General features: G+C 42.6%; 3 protein-coding genes across 6 annotated transcripts in view; 2 read left to right on the plus strand and 1 right to left on the minus strand.

The window, feature by feature from the left end:
* Positions 1 to 4810: 4810 nt before the first annotated feature.
* On the plus strand, positions 4811 to 8506 carry LOC115742666 (leucine-rich repeat receptor-like protein kinase TDR). Its single transcript, XM_030677091.2, has 2 exons — positions 4811 to 7879; positions 7997 to 8506. The coding sequence occupies exons 1-2, from the start codon at positions 5212 to 5214 to the stop codon at positions 8377 to 8379; spliced, it is 3051 nt and encodes a 1016-aa protein (XP_030532951.1). The 5' UTR covers positions 4811 to 5211; the 3' UTR covers positions 8380 to 8506.
* Positions 8507 to 13098: 4592 nt separating this feature from the next.
* LOC115742791 (zinc finger protein ZAT1) lies at positions 13099 to 14155 on the minus strand. Its single transcript, XM_030677286.2, has one exon. The coding sequence runs from the start codon at positions 14095 to 14097 to the stop codon at positions 13099 to 13101; it is 999 nt and encodes a 332-aa protein (XP_030533146.1). The 5' UTR covers positions 14098 to 14155.
* Positions 14156 to 15530: 1375 nt separating this feature from the next.
* The window catches only part of LOC115742665 (structural maintenance of chromosomes protein 6B), a 31634-nt gene continuing 28022 nt past the window's right edge, over positions 15531 to 19142 (plus strand). For 3 of the 4 annotated variants that reach the window (XM_048271661.1, XM_048271659.1, XM_048271660.1), the window contains exons 1-6: positions 15531 to 15932; positions 16313 to 16418; positions 16589 to 16722; positions 17106 to 17161; positions 18371 to 18457; positions 18523 to 18843. In XM_048271661.1, coding sequence (XP_048127618.1) covers positions 15785 to 15932; positions 16313 to 16418; positions 16589 to 16722; positions 17106 to 17161; positions 18371 to 18457; positions 18523 to 18843 — 852 coding nt within the window. In that variant the 5' untranslated portion in view covers positions 15531 to 15784. The remainder of the gene's footprint in view (positions 15933 to 16312; positions 16419 to 16588; positions 16723 to 17105; positions 17162 to 18370; positions 18458 to 18522; positions 18844 to 19142) is intronic. The other variant, XM_030677090.2, reaches the window with a different exon arrangement.

A 19142-nucleotide genomic window follows, 5' to 3' on the forward strand; every position in this document is an offset into this window, starting at 1 on the left:
GGACGCGCATGACAACTTCTATGTCCCTGTTTTTATATTTCTTTGTTCTGGAAATAGGTTTGGAACATGAATCCGTTTAGTAGTGCAATTTCATTTTTATATTTTCGGGATAATTTGTTGGCCTAGAAATAGGTTTGGAAGAGTAATAAGAAGTAGAAATTTCTACTTTTCTATTTCTAGAATAGAAACACAAATAAGAATTTTTGTCATTGCTCACTCCCTCTCTCTCGCATGCGGTATCCCTCTCTCTCTCTCACTTCCCTGCCGCCAATCTTCGGTCTCCGGCTGCCGGTTGTCGTTTGCCGATCGCCAGCCGTTGGTCTTTGGTCCCTGGCTCCCGTTTGCCCTTCGTTGTTCACCATCCGCCGATCATCATCCGTTGATCTCCATCCGCCGATCTCCGTCCGCCGGCCGAAGCCTAGAGGCCAAGAATCGTAGAAATTTTATGTTATTATCAAACGAATTTTTATTCCAATAAAAGAATTTAGTGTCGTTATTAAACGAGTGTCTCTACTTAGAAACTCGTTCGGGAAATAGTTTTAGGAAAATCTATTTCTGGTTGAAATAGAGTCTAGAAAGAGAATGACTGTCATTCGTGCCCCACTGACCTTGAGATGAGATCTTTCTCACTCTGTACATGCATAGCTTGAGGACTCCCAGAGATGGAACTTATCTGAGTAATTGCCTTTTGCCTTTATCTTAAATATAAATGACCCTAAACATGCGATGTGAGCATGACAATCTTACACCACCATGAACTCTGTTGGAACTTTAGTGAAGAGTCTAGTGATCTTTGTATCCTGTCACATGATAAACGAAGTGGGTATGCGACGGCTCTTGAAAGGACGACTCCTAGACTTGGATGCAAACCTCAGGTGATTGATTAGTACGTTCGCAAAGTATATTTTAGCACAACGATACTCAACTTGAGTTCCGGACATATAAGAGTCGAAGCATGACAATCACACACTTGATTGTACGGTAGTATGCCACCGACACATCGAAATGGTCTGAAGCTCGAGTGACCAAGGGCATGCATGGCAATCATTCTGATTCGAAAAAGTGATTATGATTAGAATTGATTTTTCTGATTCTGTTCCCTAGATGAATTTTAGAGAATCATAACGTATTTGGTAACTCGCATAAAATTTCTGTTCCGAAATAGAAACGTGTTTGGTAACTATACAAAATTTTTATTTCCGAAAATAATTTATTTTCCCAATTTTTGTCATTTAAGTCAAATAATTACGTAGTTACTTTGTGAAATTTCATCCCACATTTCGTATTAGTTGAAGATTAATTCATATTGATTGTCTTATATAACATATTGCATATTGCATATAACATTTTTTTGTGCTATTCCGTTAAATTATCGTGTCATAACGAGCCATTTAAGCTTAAAAAAAGAGAGACCATATTGGGTTAGTATGTGATTTCATATTAACTCGGATCCTTCCAAGCCTATATTGAATCACAATGTGGGAATATCAAATTTGATCTTAGTGTGATTGGTAATATGTGTATGTATACATGAAAATGGAGTCGCCACCAGTCTTTAAGAAAGGTAAGCCGAAAACCTTATCGAATGGGCGGGAGATATCGTTTGATTCTATGCAACCAGAGAAATCTAGGATGCTGGGACTTGGTTACGTCGGTGATTCCACCGATTTGGCATTGAAGTTGAGTGTGTTTCTAAACATGTTTCATGCAAATTTTCAATTTATTTTCAAACCTATGAGGTAAGCCAATACTAAGTGTTCACGCAAATTGTTTGTCTTTTTCCAAATTTTCTAAACCTACACTAAGTCTAAAGTACCTAAATCTAAGGAAATCATAACTAATGAAAACAAGTTTATAATCAAGGAATCATGTTAATGATATATCGCATCATAAAACCCTAATGAAGCCCTAAGGGCTTAAAGAAATGTTATTCGAGTTTAATTTCAAAGGAGTTTATGATTTTCTTTTAAAAAGAATAAAATCTGTGAAATCTAAGGAATTTAGGCCCAAATTTATGAAAATGAGGTCAAATAGCTTAATCTAAGCTTCTTCTATTTTTAGGGATTTTTTTGAAAATTTTCTGATATATTTAAAAAAAAATTGATTTTTTTAATTTTTTATTATTATCATATGTATTTTTCTTTGAAAATGAGACCTCGTTTTGTTTTAGGTCGAGGAAAAAGTGATGAGAAAACTGAATATGTGGAACTTCATTATGTTTTGTGATTCTCAAAAGTTTTTTTTTTTTTTTTGAGACCCAACTTTTTTTTGTTCTTATTTTTTCTCCAAAGCTGTTCTCGAAAACAAAGTCAGAATCAGAATCATTTACGTTACCAAACATGATTTTCATCCTTTTTTGTTTCGGGGAACACAATTAGAGACTAGAACTGTTGCCATGCAGGCTCCAAACAACTAGCTATTCGATTTTTCAGATTTCTTTCCAGGGCAAGGGAGGGAATCCATCGGGGCAAGATGTTTGAACTAGGAATACTCAAAAACGTTTCATGTTTTCTTTCTTTTCTCTTCTTTTTGGTGGTCGCTCAAGTTACCAAAGCAAGGTAAAGCCACGAGCAAAGAGAAGGGGGGGATTCGCAGGCTTTTTACGCAGAGAAATCGAACGGGACAAAACCGTCTTCTCAAAAAAGCGGAACGACTGTGAGCGTCATTGGCGCAAATTTTGGGACATGAAAAATCAAAGTGGCTCCGAGGGAGGCAGGCACGCCCACCACCAGCCCACCACCATGGAAATGCTTTCAAATGCTGTTTTTTTTTCTGTGGGCATTCCTTTTTGGAGGGTAGGGCCATGCCCGTCACGCGAGGCACCAAGCAAGAACCACTCTCCTCATCATTCGCTCTACTCCGATGCCTGTTGAGGCATGCTCATGTTATCTGTTCCCACACACACGTGCCGGGATGAATTGAATGACATGCCTTAGTTGGAGGACGTTTTGTTCTTGGTGCTTGAATGGTATTAAGGAGACAATGGTTGATCACTAGGTCCCCCACTCCTCCGCGATAGCGGCACTCTGTAAATCTATTTTCTCGATGAACCGGATTCATATCGGGATCGTCAGATCGTGTGGGTTTCGAGTAAGTGACGGGCGATGTGACGTTCTGCTGCTTTCCGCTCGCGTGAACACGATACGTCTAACGATGGGTCCTCCTATCATCAGATAACTCGGCCATATTTATGTCGCACTCCGCATAAAATAGGATAAATTACACGGACTTCACTGGCTTGGAGTATAACTCACGGTTAATCTTCATCCTTGGCAATTTATGTGTGGAAGGACGATGTAGTTGTGCTGTACAACTGCCATGAATGACTGGATGTGGAATTAATAATTTTAACTTGGGATGTGAGATTGGATGAGCATGCCTATTCTGTACCCCATTCGGTCCCACCCACTGCTCTCTTTAACCATTATTCCTTCTGCTGCAAAAGAAAGGTGAGAGATTGGGAATTTGGAAGTTCCATCTTTGGCCCCCCACAAAGCTACCCCTGCTCTCCCCCAATTCTCGCCTTTGCTGTGCCCTCATGGACCTTCCTTCCTTCTTTGACATGAGAAGTAGAGACAGACAAAAATGGATACAAGGGGACTGACAAATGGTATCCAACTGAGGTCTGCAACTTTCTCCTTCTTCGTTTCATGCGTTTCTTCTGCTGGCACATTAACAAAAAAAAAAAAAACGAAGCATGAATCTGTGCAAGCCTCGAAGTACGACCGACCATTCATGTATAATTTACTGTATGCTGGTGCTGATGCTGGTGCTGGGTGTACGATAAACTCGTACAAGTGAAGGAAAGAGTTTTAGATGCGAGTAATGAAGTCTGCCGAAGTGATCCGTATTTGAAGCTTTGATGCTGTACCCATTATTCTAAGATATCTCCTGGGGACATCTAATGATACAAAGTACGCGCTATCATGGCCTAGCTTTATTGAAGTCAAACTTGCGGGAAAGAAACAAGATTTTGGAATATCCTTGGCTTTATGGACAGCAACCACCCCATCCCACACCGCGTCCAGAAGTTACCCACCCTTTGCCTGGCCTAGGAATTCACTCCTAATTCTTTCCTCTGTTGACAAAATTCATTCCTTGAAAGAAAAACTGGGTAATCAGCAGCACATAGCATGGGGTTCAAAATGATTGGACGTTGGGTCCAATGAGTTCATCCTGTACTCATGCATACGATCATTTCTCGACCTTAATCTAGAAATTAATGCATTGTGATGCACAGACGTAACGAAGGGTTTTCTTAGGCGTCCAAAGTAGCTCGAGAAATCGTAGCTTTTACTCCAGAAATCAGCTGCATGATCAGTATTCACCTAAATGTGAAATATACAGAGTCTAAGATGTTGATTTGATGCATAAAGATGAAGTTTCTGGCGACGAAACGCGCGATTGCAATGATGACTCATGCTCCAGGTCTTCAAAAAAATTTGAAATGCTTGGCTCCGCATGCCTACTTATGGCAGATTTAGGTAGTATAATAATGTATTGTCTCCAGAGTCCAGACATCAGATGCCCATACTCTATGGCCTTCAGGAGTAAAGCTATCAAATCATCTCCCATTACATTAATCACAAATACTGATTAGAACAGAGGATGACGAACCACGGGTACGAACATCGTTTTCTAACATTCTCCATGCACTTAATGCCACGAAATGTATTCACCTTATTTTCTAAGATAGACCATGAGAGAGAGAGAGAGAGATGGCTCTCTTGGATCCCGTGAGAAAAGAAGGCAACTGTAACTCTGTAATTCATGCTTGATTACTGCCAACTTTTGTTTGGCTAAAGTTAAAGGAAGGAGGAATGTTGAAAGTGAAGCAAAAGAATTCCAAGAAATTCAAAATAATAATAATAATAATAATAACTGAAGAAGGAAAGAAAGGGAAAGAAGAGAAGGAAAGGGACTGAGAGATGACGTAGAGGAGTCGGGTTTAGAGTGTAAAGGGACCAAAGCAGGGCAAAGCAAGCAGACGACACTGTAGAATGAAGCATTAGTCTGCAGGAGTTTCCAGCTCTTTCTTCCAGCCCACTGAAAGCCATAATCATCATCATCATGAGACACCCTCTGCACCCAGCACTCCCAAAAAGCATTCTCACACCATCATCATCAAATTCAAAACCTCCCTTCCCTTAAATTTTCTTCTCTCCACACCATTCACCTCTCAACCCATCTGTCTCCACTTCCCTAGGAACCATGAGACGTTCTTCGCTTCTCTTGCTTCTCTCATTCTCGTTCTTCTTGCTCAGATCATCCCTAGTGTCATCTGCTTCTCTCCCTCTGCCCCTCATCTCTCTCCTCTCCCTCAAATCCTCCCTCAGAGATCCTCACTCCACCTTCCATGACTGGGACCCCACCCCAACCTTCTCCAACCCTACTCTCCAAGACCCCGCATGGTGTTCCTGGTCCGGCATCAAATGCAACCCACAAACATCCCAAATTACGTCTCTCAACCTCTCTCGCCGCAACCTCTCCGGGGCAATTCCAGCGGAAATCCGGTACTTGACGAGCTTACTGCACTTGAATCTGAGTGGGAATGCCTGTGATGGGATTCTCCAGCCAGCCATTTTTGAACTGACTGAGCTCAGGACGCTTGACATCGGCCACAACGCCTTCAACTCAACATTCCCACTGGGCATATCAAAGCTTAAGCTCCTGAGGGTCTTCAACGCCTACAGCAACAACTTCGCGGGTCCCCTCCCTCAAGAATTAGCGAGTCTTCAGTATCTCGAGTATCTGAATTTGGGTGGAAGCTACTTCGAAGGAGAGATTCCCTCCAACTACGGCGACTTTTCAAGATTGAAATCTCTGTACATGCATGGGAATATTTTAGAAGGTCCCATACCACCCGAATTAGGATCATTGGCACAGCTTGAGCACTTGGAGATCGGATACAATAAATATTACGGCAGTATCCCGAGTGAACTTGCGCTCTTATCGAATCTCAGGTACTTGGACATCTCATCTGCCAACCTTTCCGGTTCGCTTCCGCAAGAGCTCAGCAACATGACAAAGTTGGAGACTTTAATCCTCTTCGGCAACCAGTTAACTGGCCAAATCCCGCAGAGTTTCTCGAGCTTGGAAGAGCTCACAGCTCTCGACTTGTCTGACAATCAACTGTCAGGGACGATACCAGAAGGGCTGGGGTCACTGAAACAGCTCGCCACCTTGAGTTTGATGAACAACAATCTCAGTGGGGAAGTGCCACAAACACTTGGTGTGCTTCCTCAGCTGGAGACGCTCCAGCTCTGGAATAACTCCCTCACCGGAATTCTGCCGCAAGGGCTCGGATCAAACGCCAAGCTGACGAAACTCGACGTGTCATCAAACTCGCTCACCGGGCCAATCCCGCCAAATCTTTGCCTCGGGAACAAGCTCATAAAGTTACTTCTTTTCTCGAACAGGTTTATCGGCGCGATACCCCCGTCTCTGGCCAACTGCACTTCCCTCTACAGGCTCCGAATGCAAAACAACATGCTCAACGGCTCGGTCCCGCGCGGTTTCGGACTCTTGCCTAATCTGACATTCGCAGATTTGAGCAACAACTTCTTCAGCGGCGAAATCCCAGACGATCTTGGAAACGCAGTGGCGCTTCAGTACTTGAACGTGTCGGGGAACTCATTCGCGAGCAATCTGCCGGGCAACATATGGACAGCTCCGAAACTGCAGATTTTCTCGGCTAGTTCGTCCAAACTCCTCGGCAAAATCCCAGATTTCATCGGGTGCAAGAGCCTTTACAAGATCGAATTAGTTGACAACTCGTTGAACGGTAGCATCCCGTGGGACATTGGCCACTGTGAGAAGCTTCTTTATCTGAATCTGAGTCGAAACTCGCTCACGGGCATCATTCCGTGGGAAATATCGGCGCTTCCTTCGATCACCGACGTCGACCTGTCGCGCAATTTCTTGACCGGCTCAATTCCGTCCAACTTCGATAACTGTACGACCTTGGAGAGTTTCAACGTGTCCTTTAATTCCCTCACTGGCCCCATTCCTTCTTCTAGCACTATATTCAAGAATTTGCACGCTTCTTCATTTATGGGCAATGACGGTCTCTGTGGGGGTGTGTTGGCGAAACCGTGCGGCGGCGGCAGTGTGGCTGACGCGTCCAGCATGGACGATTCTGAGGCGGGTCGGCAACAGCCGAGGCGGACGGCAGGCGCCATTGTGTGGATCATGGCAGCCGCGTTCGGGGTAGGCCTAGTGGTGTTGATTGCTGGCACTAGGTGCTTCCATGCCACCTATAGTCATCGGTTTATCGAGCGCCAAGGCGTTGGCCCGTGGAAATTAACTGCCTTCCAAAGGCTCAACTTCACCGCGGAGGATGTGGTGGAGTGCCTGTCGATGAGCAATAAGATCGTAGGGATGGGGTCGACCGGGACAGTGTATAGGGCTGAGATGCCCGGCGGTGATATCATAGCGGTGAAGAAGTTGTGGGGCAAGCCCAAGGAGCACATGAGGAAGCGGCGAGGGGTCCTGGCCGAGGTGGACGTGCTAGGGAACGTGAGGCACCGTAACATTGTGAGGCTACTGGGGAGTTGTAGCAATAGGGAATGTACCATGCTTCTCTACGAGTACATGCCCCACGGAAACCTGGACGATCTGTTGCACGGTAAGAACAAGGACCTCAACTTGGTGACCGATTGGGTGACGCGGTACAAGATAGCACTGGGCGTGGCTCAGGGGATCTGTTATCTTCACCATGACTGCAACCCGGTGATCGTGCACCGTGACCTCAAGCCAAGCAACATACTGCTAGATGCTGAGATGGAGGCCAGAGTGGCCGATTTCGGGTTGGCAAAGTTGATACAGAGTGATGAGTCCATGTCCGTCATCGCAGGATCCTATGGCTACATAGCACCAGGTACATTTCAATTATGCCATTGTCCTGAGGTAGCTTGGCATTTCGTTTTTCTGGATTAAAGTGTAGTTCCTTGTGAACTGTACCAAGTCTAAATGTCGATTGATATTTTTTACACAGAATATGCATACACGCTCCAAGTCGACGAGAAGAGTGATATTTACAGCTATGGGGTGGTGCTAATGGAGATGCTAAGTGGGAAACGATCTGTAGAACCTGAATTCGGGGAAGGGAATAGCATTGTGGATTGGGTGAGGCTCAAGATCAAGAGTAAGGATGGGATTTGCGATGTTTTGGACAAGAACACCGGGGCATCTTGTGCACCGGTCAGGGAGGAAATGTTGGAGTTGCTCAGGGTTGCTCTGCTCTGCACGGCTGCCAACCCGGCCGACCGGCCTTCCATGAGGGACGTGGTGCTAATGCTGCAAGAAGCGTGTCCTAAGAGAAAATTGCTCCACGACATGGGGTGCGACGACAGTGTTCCTTTGACGAAAAAATCCTAAAGGGGTTTGCTAGTATCGACTTATTTTCTTATGTATTCACGAGATTATCACTGGTTGGGATGGGTATAGGAGTATTGTTCTTCCTGCTATTAAAAATGGTATCTTATCTTGGTTGATTGTGGCCAAACAGAGCCAATTACAATAGCTTTTTTTCACCAATCTCAACTGTGCCAGTTCCATGGGGACTAGCTGAGAGCATTTACACGTAAAAAAAAGGCAAAACACTTTCCCACCACCCGAAGAGAGGACAAACCTCACCGCACAGAATCCATACATGCCAAACCTACCGAGATATGTTTTCGCGAATGGGATGGGAAGACAATGATTGTAAGCGTTGACGTTAGGGATGAAGTGCAATGAGTGAGATTCAGACTAGACATCGGACTCGTCACTGTTGTAATCGCACAAAGTTCCAAAAGATTCATGCCCTTAAAAGCTGACCAAGTGCCATTGTGAATTGCGATGGGGTTAGTGGCGTTCTATCAGGCAAAGGGGTCACTGAGGATAGTGCCCCATTGGCCATAGCCCTCTTGTCATCTTCTTCCAATCCGTGACACCGCCGTGGCCTGTCCCAACTGTCAGCAGGAGGATGAATGCGAGTGATTTTGGAAACAGCAATACCAAGCAAGAGAGGGCAATAAGTATGGACTGGTGTGCCTGTGCACTAATTCTCAATGCTTTTCCCCACAGTCAAAACTCTTTGTGTCAAGGATTCAGGCTCTCCTAGAGTAGATGCGCGGAGAGAGCTATTGAGAATGTACGTGTATATATGTTCCGAGGTCTATTGTCGGAGGCTCGAAGCTTTAGAGACAAGGAGTCGAATGAAACAAGCCGTCGCGATGTTTTTTCATTTTTCACTCTGCGAAACTATAAAAAAAAAAAACACATTGTCCATCCCATAGTCCAAAAATGATGCCATAGCAAAGCTGGCATCTTTTGCATCACTAGAAGTGACCTTTTAGATCGATCTTTCCTGTGCCTCTTGTTTCATAATCCTTCAACCGGCTTCATTTGGTACGTGAGGTGTTGCTTACATAACCTGGGCGATCATTATGAATCCCAAACTCTCTCCGTTGTGAAATCCTCGCCGTTTCAGCACCCAAGTAGATGAAGAAACATCTAGCTCGATCTGAGTGTAGCTGCCAACCCTACTGAGACATTTGGTTGAGAGGAATGACCGCAATGTTTTTGACGTACTCCTAACAAAGATTAAGTTCGCCCATTCCATCCTCACCGTAGATGTTCAACTATAGTTGACGAATTATCCGTATTACATTCTGGGAATCAAATCAATTTGAGATTTTGATATGATAACACCAAAGGACTTAAATCTGAATCTATGATTTCAGGAGGAAGATTTTCTGCAGATGACCGGTAAGCGTTTGGGAATGAACGGAGAAGGCTAGTATGCATGAATGCGGGAAGCCGCTCTTGGGTTTCCACAGGACGCCGATTAAACATGTCCGGCGCAAAGCAAACCAAGTGGCTGACGTCTTAGCCAAGTTGGGAAGAGACCCGCATGAAGATTTTGCTAGTTCTGATGACCGTCCTCGGTCTGCTGTTCATGCTTTGATGCCCGGCTGGTCTAGTTCTTAGTCTCTAGATAAATGTATGGACACTTCCGATGCTACCAAAAGAAGAACTACGCATGCACAACTGACTGTCCAACTGTAATCCCGGGCCTCTATAACCAAATCGATTCATTTACGTGACGATCAGATATATCAGCTAGTAGGCTCATTGCGCTGGGGCCTGATCAGATCCATACCATTGTTTTGCATCGCTCTGTTTCGGGTAGCATTTGCCTTAGACGAAGGCCCAACGAGAGTGGATTTGGGCTTTGTGGGAGTAAAGTCCACGAGACGAGCATTCCTCCCTCCATTTCTTCAAAAGTTGAAGGCTTGAAGAAGCGAAGCTCTTTCGAAATCTCATGCGATCTGTAGAATCCTGCAATACGTACCGAAATCAGATGCATGTCAAAGCAGCTGTTGTGTTTTCGTGCACGTAAGGGCGAGAGCCGGAAGCAACTTGGGCAATCAAAATTTGAAAGATGAAAAGCCCGTGAGAATCGCAGGTCATAAGAGGTAAGGACACTTGTAAGATTTCATATTTGACGCACTACACCAATAGTATTCTTGTTTAACTATGTTGTACTATATAATGAATTCTATCTTAAGATTTACAATCATAAGATCTTCAAACTCTAATAAAGTTACAGCTAGTACGTCTGGTGCATTAAATATTTCTACCCTCATTGCCATCCATACGTACTCATGCTCAAGATAGTGTTAGGGTTAGAAATGCGAAGACTAGCTTACGAAATTTCCATACTAAATGATATTTGGAATTCTGTCTTCGCTAATTTAATTAAATAGTGCTTTTTTTTTCATAGAAGATAAATGGTTTGGAGATTTTTTTTATGAGTCACCAAAATGAATGAATGAATGAAAAAATATTTTCATCGCCCACGAAAATATTTAGACACAAATTGTTGTCTATAATAAAAACGATTTCTATCGGCTAATAATTTCAAGTGATATAAGCTGTTATTTTTAAAAAAATATAATTTTCAAATCGTTCATTTTTCGCAAAATAAATAAAACCAAAGTGTCTACTTATGAATTATAATAGCGTACACTAGCTTAGTATGTTCTTGAGTGCGGCATAACAGCACCGTTGTTGTTCAAATTGCGATGGTGAGCTTCTGACCACAAATCTTATTTGGACTTTGCTAGTATAATCCTTGTTTGGTGACCGTGAAAATAACATCATGTTGTGGGCCACAATTTTTTGAAAAAGTGGATCTCATAATAATTTTTTATTTTTTGTTATCTATTTTCGTGACTCACAACATGTTGTCAATCTCACAATTATAAAAAAAAAAAAAAAAACCGTCATGTGCCGAGGTTTTCATGGTACGACCAATCGATTCAGCGGCCGAGAAGAACTTGAAGACACTTCACATCTAGGGTTTCCTAGGTTTTTCTAGGGTGCTCTAGAATATTATCAAGGGTGGGCAATATTAAAATTGTGCCGTGTTCCAAAAGCTTCTTATTTATTGTCGGTTGTTAGTTAGTTGGGAGATGCAATCTTAGCCCTTAGATCGAGTCTAAACCAGTGGTTGTAACGAGAAACCCTCTACTGTATAGAAAGATATCAAGAAAGGTTGTGGGGTTATTTAAAGGAATAAATCTAATATCCAAACAATAAATAATTTGTGAAGGATTCAATCCCTACTTTCAAAATAGCAGATTTTGTTTCAGCGGTCAACATGCGATAACCATATCGTTACCCTTCAACTGATATTAAATTTTCACGTCAAAATGTGTTTTTTTTTCTTTTGGTTCTTTATTGGATGCAAAATTGTGTCTAATGTCTATTTTTTTTGGTAAGGGGTCCCACCTAATTACGTACAAATTGCAGAATTTAACTAATCTCAATTCTTCAGGTCAGTTTGTTTTTTTTTTTTTTGTGGTTTTTTCTTCCATATACAAAAATCGTGTCTAAAGTCTATTTTTTGTTGGCCAATATGTGCAAATTTTCAAGAACCTATTTCATGCGTCGGGAGAACTTGAGAGAAACAAGAAACGAGCATTTTCTTCAACCAAAAAAAAAAAATCCATAATGAGCATTTTCAAGTTTTTAAATACCAAGTCAATTGTTATGCATGTCACACCAATAATATAAATGCACCATGTAACGGACGCTTATAATATTTTTCTTTTCAATTTTCTCAAAACGGTTCATTGTGGAACGAGGTGATTTATACAAGTAATTTGGCAACATTCATTTGCTTTCGACCTAAAATTTACCTGGATATAATTTTACTTATCCAGATCGACTAAAAATTTCATTCATTTTGACGAGAAAAAACTATTTTTTAAAGTTAAACATATACGATCGACAGAATCAAATGCGACCCATTTATTTAAAATCCATTTTAAAACGTGTCGTACCAATATGGATTATTATAGGTACTGGTCGTGTACAGCATCACCTGGACGTCAAATCCACAGGCTAGTCTTGTCTTGCAATGCTGAGCCATTCGTACGAGCCATGGACGGGTGCAAGAGCCACGGCCACCAGCAAACCACTCTCGTATCCAAAAAAAGCCAAAAACTCAGTAAGTGCTCGCTGACTTTTTGGGATGTTTTGACGAGCGAAATGTAGAAGAAACAAACAGTTAGCCAAAAAATCAGGTGGATACGCTTCGCGAAACGATGTGGCAGCTTTCAATGCCGCCTCTCGTAACTTCTTCTTCTTCTCCCCCACCTGACACAATCTCCATCGCTTTCCTCAGGATCAACTCATAATGGTGATCCTCAAAGATTGGATGTCAAACCCAAATTTTAAGTCGAAGATAACGCTGAACAAAGGAAATGAATTCGCATTTAAGTAAGCATCCGGGAAGATACGAGACTGGCGAACGAGAGGAGGACTAGGCTAGGAGAGGGTTTGCACTTGCAAATTCTCGCAATGGAAGCTCACGGGATGCCGTGACCGGTGAAATTCAGAGATGCTTTTCGTCTCGAGGCGAGACAGAACCTCAGGTGCGCAGAAATCTCGAAAAGGAACATATTTACGCGAAGGTGCGAATCGAAACTGAGATTTGATTGAAGTTGTATAGCAGCAAAGATATGAAACATGTCGAGAAAGAAAAAAGAAAAGAAAATGAACAGACTTTAATCTACCAGGTTGATTGGACGCAACGTTTCTTCTTCACTGACTGGAAACATCAGAAGACTCTGGCGGCTCATGACTGCCTTCTTCTTCTTCCGGTGATGGTAGTAGGTTAAGGTCTATCCTACACTCTCCGACCTTAGTCATAGCAACGTTGTTGTTCCTGTTGTTGTTGCTGCTCTTACTTCCTGCACTGTTAAAGAAGTGAACTTTCTTGTGGCCTCCGAGCCCTTGACCAGAATCGAACACTTTGTCGCAAAATGGGCACTTGAACAATCTCTGATCAGTTAAAGTTTTGGTTTTTGCACCGCCATTGCCTCCCTCCTTTTCTCCACCGTCAAGCACTTTCATCCGCTTGTGGCTTTGGCTGGCCTTGTGCCCACCGTACGCTTGGTAAGATCTAAACACTTTGTTGCATGTCTCACACCTGTACTTGGGATGATGTCGATGGTTCGCCCGGGTAGCTCTAAAAGACTCATCGCCGTCGCCGTCGCCGTCGCCATCATCTTCGTTGTCCTTCTCGTCATCCTCAGCTGATTCGTCGACGACTTCTCGACCTACTCCCTTGCCCTTTCTGGTCCAGCTATCTCGCAATAGCATCAAAAGACACAGCGCGACATCTTCGTCGGCGGAAAAATTCTCGGAGACCGAACTCACCTGCTCCGACGTCTCAGCCCTCGGCGGCTTACAGCGCCGGCTCGATCTCCTCCCCTTCAGGTTCCTCTGCGACTCGGCTTCGCTCCCCTTGTCGTGGAGGGCAGGATCGGTGCTGGCGATGAAGGATGATTCGGACTTGGCAGATCGGTCGAGAGGATGATAAATCTTCAGCGAGAGACGGAAGTCCTTTGAGGTGACGTTGTTTCGATCCCGGTGCAGGGGAGACGAAGAGAGAGCCGGCAGCGGGGTCGGCTCGGACTGGACGTGAGGCTGCTTGGAAGGGAGAGGGAGCTTCGCGAAGTGAGATCTCATGTGGCCTCCCATGGCTTTGCCGTTGGCGAATCGCCTGTTGCAGATCGTGCACACCCTGTTCTTCTCCATTTTTTTTTTCTCCCTCCCTCTTCGACGAAGACGATGAACGAGCACGCGAAGGTGGAAGTGAAAGAGCGATGAAGTGTGTGGAGAATTAAGCAGGTGACGAAGAATGACTTCGAAGGAGGAGGGCTTGAGAAAAGCAGAAGGTCGTCCTCATTCAGTGTGCTGGTACCGTGGGCTGCGATCCTGGCCGTTGGATGCACTGTGAGACCTTCTATGCATGTTCCGTGTGCATAAAATTTGGGCATTATATAGGGTTTATGCAATGTATAATCGGCATCATGTAGGCGCATTTAAGCTTGGCAGATGAATCCGCCTCTATTGGCAAGTAAATTTAAGTACTTGCTCGTTTGTTTGTATGGAATCACTTGAAAATCTCACTCAAAATGGGCTGGATTGACTACTCAGGTTTGCTTGTTTTCTATTTATTCAAATGCCTAACTTCTCGAAATTTATCCCTTTTAATTTTTTTCATTTAAAAGAATGCGAAAAATCGACGATGGCATGTGGATTGCATGCTGCGTTTGTTCTATCTTAATTTTGGAGTACTTAATTGGATGGACACGTTAGGAAAGTAAAATCACATATGGTTGGGGGTATAGTAATCAATGAATACATGATTTGGAACAACATTTTTGCGATTATTGATGAATGCGCGGAGAACTAGTCGCGGTTTCGGCGAAGGGACGGTATCGGGTTTGATCCGTAGTAGTGCTGTTCGAGCCTAAACTTTCTCTTGCTTCCCAAGCATAGCCTAAGGATTGTCTCATTTCATTATAAGGAAAATTACTGAAAAACATGAACTTGTTGTATATCGGTCACTTTAGTCATAAAATATTTTAATTTGGATTTATCTAGGTCCTAACTTTTGATGATTTTGCTAACGTAGTTCTCTCGGCTAATTTTTAATTAGAAATTATTGATGTGAATGTCGATTGTTCTATATAACACGACCGTTCTTAATGTGAATTTTTTTTTCATATTTACTAAAATTTATATTTTTGGTGAGGGCCCAGCATCCTCGACGACCACAACTTGGGCTTTCGGTCCCTCACCTGTAGCCCGCAACCTCCTTCGATAGAGGAAAATAAGAAATAAAATATAAAAAGCAAAAAGTAAAAAAAAAAAGTTAAAAATCATAAAAATTATTCACGTCAATCAATGTCAATTATGTATTGATGTCTACATCATTGATTTCTTCTTTTATTGTATGTTTTTTCATTTGCTCCCCTTCATCTCGTACGTTCAAAAAATGAAGCGGCCACCCAAAAAACAAGGCTCGACTTTATTTGGCTGGTACTTGTAAAAAAGGGTTGACTGCAGTGGCTAATCAGTTGACCAAGGACGTTTTTGGTTTTTCCAATCTTTGAATTAAACCGAAACTGCAAGAAAGAAAAAGCAAAACACACGCACACACGCACAAAAAGGAAAGAACACAGCACGCTACCTCTTTGCCCCGACAGAGGACTAGGAGTGCCTTTTCCCGCCATTCGCCTTTTCGGCCTCTGAAGCCACTGGTGACCGAAACCCTATCGGCCTCATTGGCGTCTGTTTTGAGAAGACGATCAGCATCCTCTCCGTCTCAGTCTCAGTCTCAGTCTCAGTCTCAGTGTTTCTCATCTTCCTCATCGGCGACTTTCTGCTTTTTCCATGTCCTCCTGCTGAAGGAAAGAACCTGAAGAGCCCCGGCCCCATGGGAGATGCAAGGGTTTTTCCCGAGCCTCCGCCACGGTCCAAGGCGGGGACTATAGCGAGGATCCGCTTGGAGAACTTCATGTGCCACAGCAGTCTCCAAATCGAGCTCGGCGACTGGGTCAATTTCATCACCGGCCAAAACGGAAGTGAGTAGGTCTCTTCTCTCAACCTGTCTCGCGTCTGTTTCGTTCGCGATCGCTAGGAACTGGCGATCCGCTCCCAAACTAGAATTGGATTGCTTTATCTACCCACATCGTTGAAGGGTTTTCTTTTTTTGCAATTTTCGAGATTGCGTGGGGTGTATTTTTACGCGCGAGTGCTACTCGAGCTTTATGATGAAGGGAATCGCCTGGTGCTTAATTAGGTAGAGGCTGACATCGCTTCAGGAATTTTCAGCTTCTGTTAGGTGTTGTGAGACTTGGTTCAAGCACGCATGAGTCGAGTTCAAGCTGTCAAGACATGAGTAATTTTCAACTTTAAAGGATCCTCTAACTTGTGATACACTGTGGGATTTGTTGCATCACAGGTGGGAAGAGTGCCATACTGACAGCTTTATGTGTTGCCTTTGGATGTCGAGCTAAAGGTACTCAAAGGGCTTCCACATTGAAGGATTTCATAAAAACTGGTTGCAGGTCTTGTGCTTTTTTCCTTGCCCCTCTGATTCTTGAGTGTGTTTATTAGAAGTATTCTGTTACCAGTACACTGCAAGCTGTCGGGTTGCTAAGACAAGTGCAGACACTCAATTGCGTACTCTAATAGTTCTGACATTGCTCTTTGTTACTTGTTGTTGTTGTTGTCCTAGTTCGGCTGCCGTTCAAGTCGATTTGAAAAATCGTGGAGTGGATGCTTTTAAGCCTGAAATATATGGAGATATCATTACAATAGAACGTCGGATTTCTGAATCTACGGGCTCTATAGCATTGAAGGATTGCCAAGGTTTGGACTATACGCCTGTTTTTTTTGGCTCCACATATGAGATTTGTACCAAGGAAGCACTTATCTTTGATTTTTATGGCTGGTGACTTACTGAGAACCAGAAAAATTGGATCACCATTTTAAACTTTTTTCTCTTCACATAGTTCGATGGCTGATTCTAATATGCCTTCTAAGAGGGAAATAAGCTATTGATATGGCAGATGGATAGTAGAGCTGCATTTCAGCATGCGAAGTAAATGTGTTAAGAGTCCTACTGTCTTACATAGTAAGTGACGGAATTGTTCAAACCTGTGCTCTTGGACCTCAATTTGTTTTGTCTTGGTGGCTGATGCTAAAAGCTACATAGTTCGCTTGATTTTCTTCCTAACCGAGTCATCTTGCAGGAAGAAGGGTTGCTAGCCGGAAAGAGGAGCTTCGTGAACTTATTGAACACTTTAATGTGAGTTTTCTGCCATGTACTTAAGTTGTGAGCCTTCGACAGTGGATGACAAGTGTCGACGTGACGAACTTGTAAATCTAATTACATGTGTGATGTCCATATTTATAATCCTCTGATCAGAAGGCTTCTGTGGTGCTTCTGTTACTTTCTTTTTTAAGTCATCAGTTACTTTTATCCATTTTTTCCAATTAAAAAACGCTAGTGCATTTTCCATTTGGAAAGATATGGGCACCCTAGTGTTCCAAATGAAATTTGCTGGATTTCTCTGCTTTTCAAATTATTAGTTGCTGGTGACCAGGGGTACCCCTGAGCTTTCGTTTGAAGGTGGTTTAGAGGAGATTTTGTTTAACAAGGTTTAGAGTTATTCTCAACATGTTTAGTGGTTTCATTATTCTCAAATTGTTTAGTGGTTTCATCTCTTGCACCAAGCTAATTATTTTATTTCAAGCACTTATAGGTCTTGGTTGCTCGCTTGTTCAATGTGGTCTTGACACATCATGCTCTAATGCTTGATCATGGAAGATTGGGAAAATCAAGTTATACTGGGCCTATGCTGATATGGCAGATACCTGTTGGGTGCTTAAATGGTCCCATTAACATGAATAACCAATTATAGTTTGCCACATCATATAATAAACCTATTCAGTTTGTCTTAGTATCTCTACCATACTCATATTTTCAAATCCAATTTTAAGATTTCATTCATGACCTAAACTTCACAAACCTACTAGAATTGCAAGTGAATCTACCACTTGACCCACCCGTGAAACTTTTTATTGCTGTGAATCCATTGATTTCAATAGTTACATGTATCTCTACTGTGAATATAAAACTTCCAGTGTTTTTTAATTTTTTTTTATAATCGTGATGATTTTGGGCTCTCCCTCTCTATCTATTCTCTTTCTCTCTCTCTCTCTCTCTCACACACACACACACACACACTCACACGCGCATGGACATTCAACATGTCGCTGACTAAAGAACCTGAGAGGAAATGATTGAAGTATAAATGCGATGGTGTGCTTGGAATTGGTTGCTTTGAGAAGCAAGAAAAACCTCACGATCTCTATGCAGGCTTTTGACTGCATTGTTATTTTCTAGTTCAGAATTCTTATTGGGACTGCTGAGATATCTTAGAACACGTTTCATTCACCTTTCAGTTTTTCCCCCTTCATAATTGCGCTCAGAAGTCATGCTTTCCTCATGCAGATTGATGTAGAAAATCCCTGTGTAATAATGAGTCAAGACAAGAGCAGAGAATTTCTGCATTCTGGAAATGCCAAAGACAAATTTAAGGTACAAACTATGCCTTCTCTGTCTAGAATTCTCTAAAGCTGCTTGACTAAGGGTACACTTCTCAGTTCTTTTTCAAGGCCACACTACTTCAGCAAGTAAATGATCTTCTTCAAAATATCCGTGAACATTTGGATTCAGCAAAGTCCCTTATTGAAGAACTGGAGGCTACAATAGAACCAATAAAGAAGGAACTCAATGAGTTGGTTGACAAGATTAAAAACATGGAGCTTGTGGAAGAAATTTCTCAGCAGGTACAACAACTGAAGAAAAAACTTGCATGGGCATGGGTATATGATGTAGACAGGCAACTAAAGGAACAAACTTCAAAGATTGAAAAGCTGAAAGCTCGCATACCTGCTTGCCAAGCTAAAATTGATGAGCAGCATGTAAGTTTTGACTTTCTTCTTGTTATTTATTCCTGACTAAAACAATGAAAAGGAAAAAAAGGAAAAAAAATGAGAGGAAGAAATTGATTGTTTGATACTGGCCAAACCACATAGACAAGCAATTCTGATACTTAACAATGATAATCGTTTTCAGCTTCTGCTTATGAAAGTGCTTGTCAAACTAGTCTGGCCCTTGGTTGGATGAATTGGGTTTGAGCATGTAACAATCATGTAGGAAGACATTTTGTAGTGATGAAATTAATGAAAGATTTTGTCTTTGCATTATTTTCCCCATCCAG

The sequence above is a fragment of the Rhodamnia argentea genome, chromosome 10, assembly GCF_020921035.1.
Source record: "Rhodamnia argentea isolate NSW1041297 chromosome 10, ASM2092103v1, whole genome shotgun sequence".
NCBI lineage: Eukaryota > Viridiplantae > Streptophyta > Magnoliopsida > Myrtales > Myrtaceae > Rhodamnia > Rhodamnia argentea.

Excerpts from the sequence above, each read along its gene's own strand:
- LOC115742666 (XM_030677091.2), top strand. The coding sequence starts at position 5,212 with ATGAGACGTTCTTCGCTTCTCTTGCTTCTCTCATTCTCGTTCTTCTTG. Across the intron at positions 7,880-7,996 it reads CTATGGCTACATAGCACCAG|AATATGCATACACGCTCCAA; the intron begins GTACATTTCAAT and ends TTTTTTACACAG.
- LOC115742791 (XM_030677286.2), bottom strand. The coding sequence starts at position 14,097 with ATGGAGAAGAACAGGGTGTGCACGATCTGCAACAGGCGATTCGCCAAC.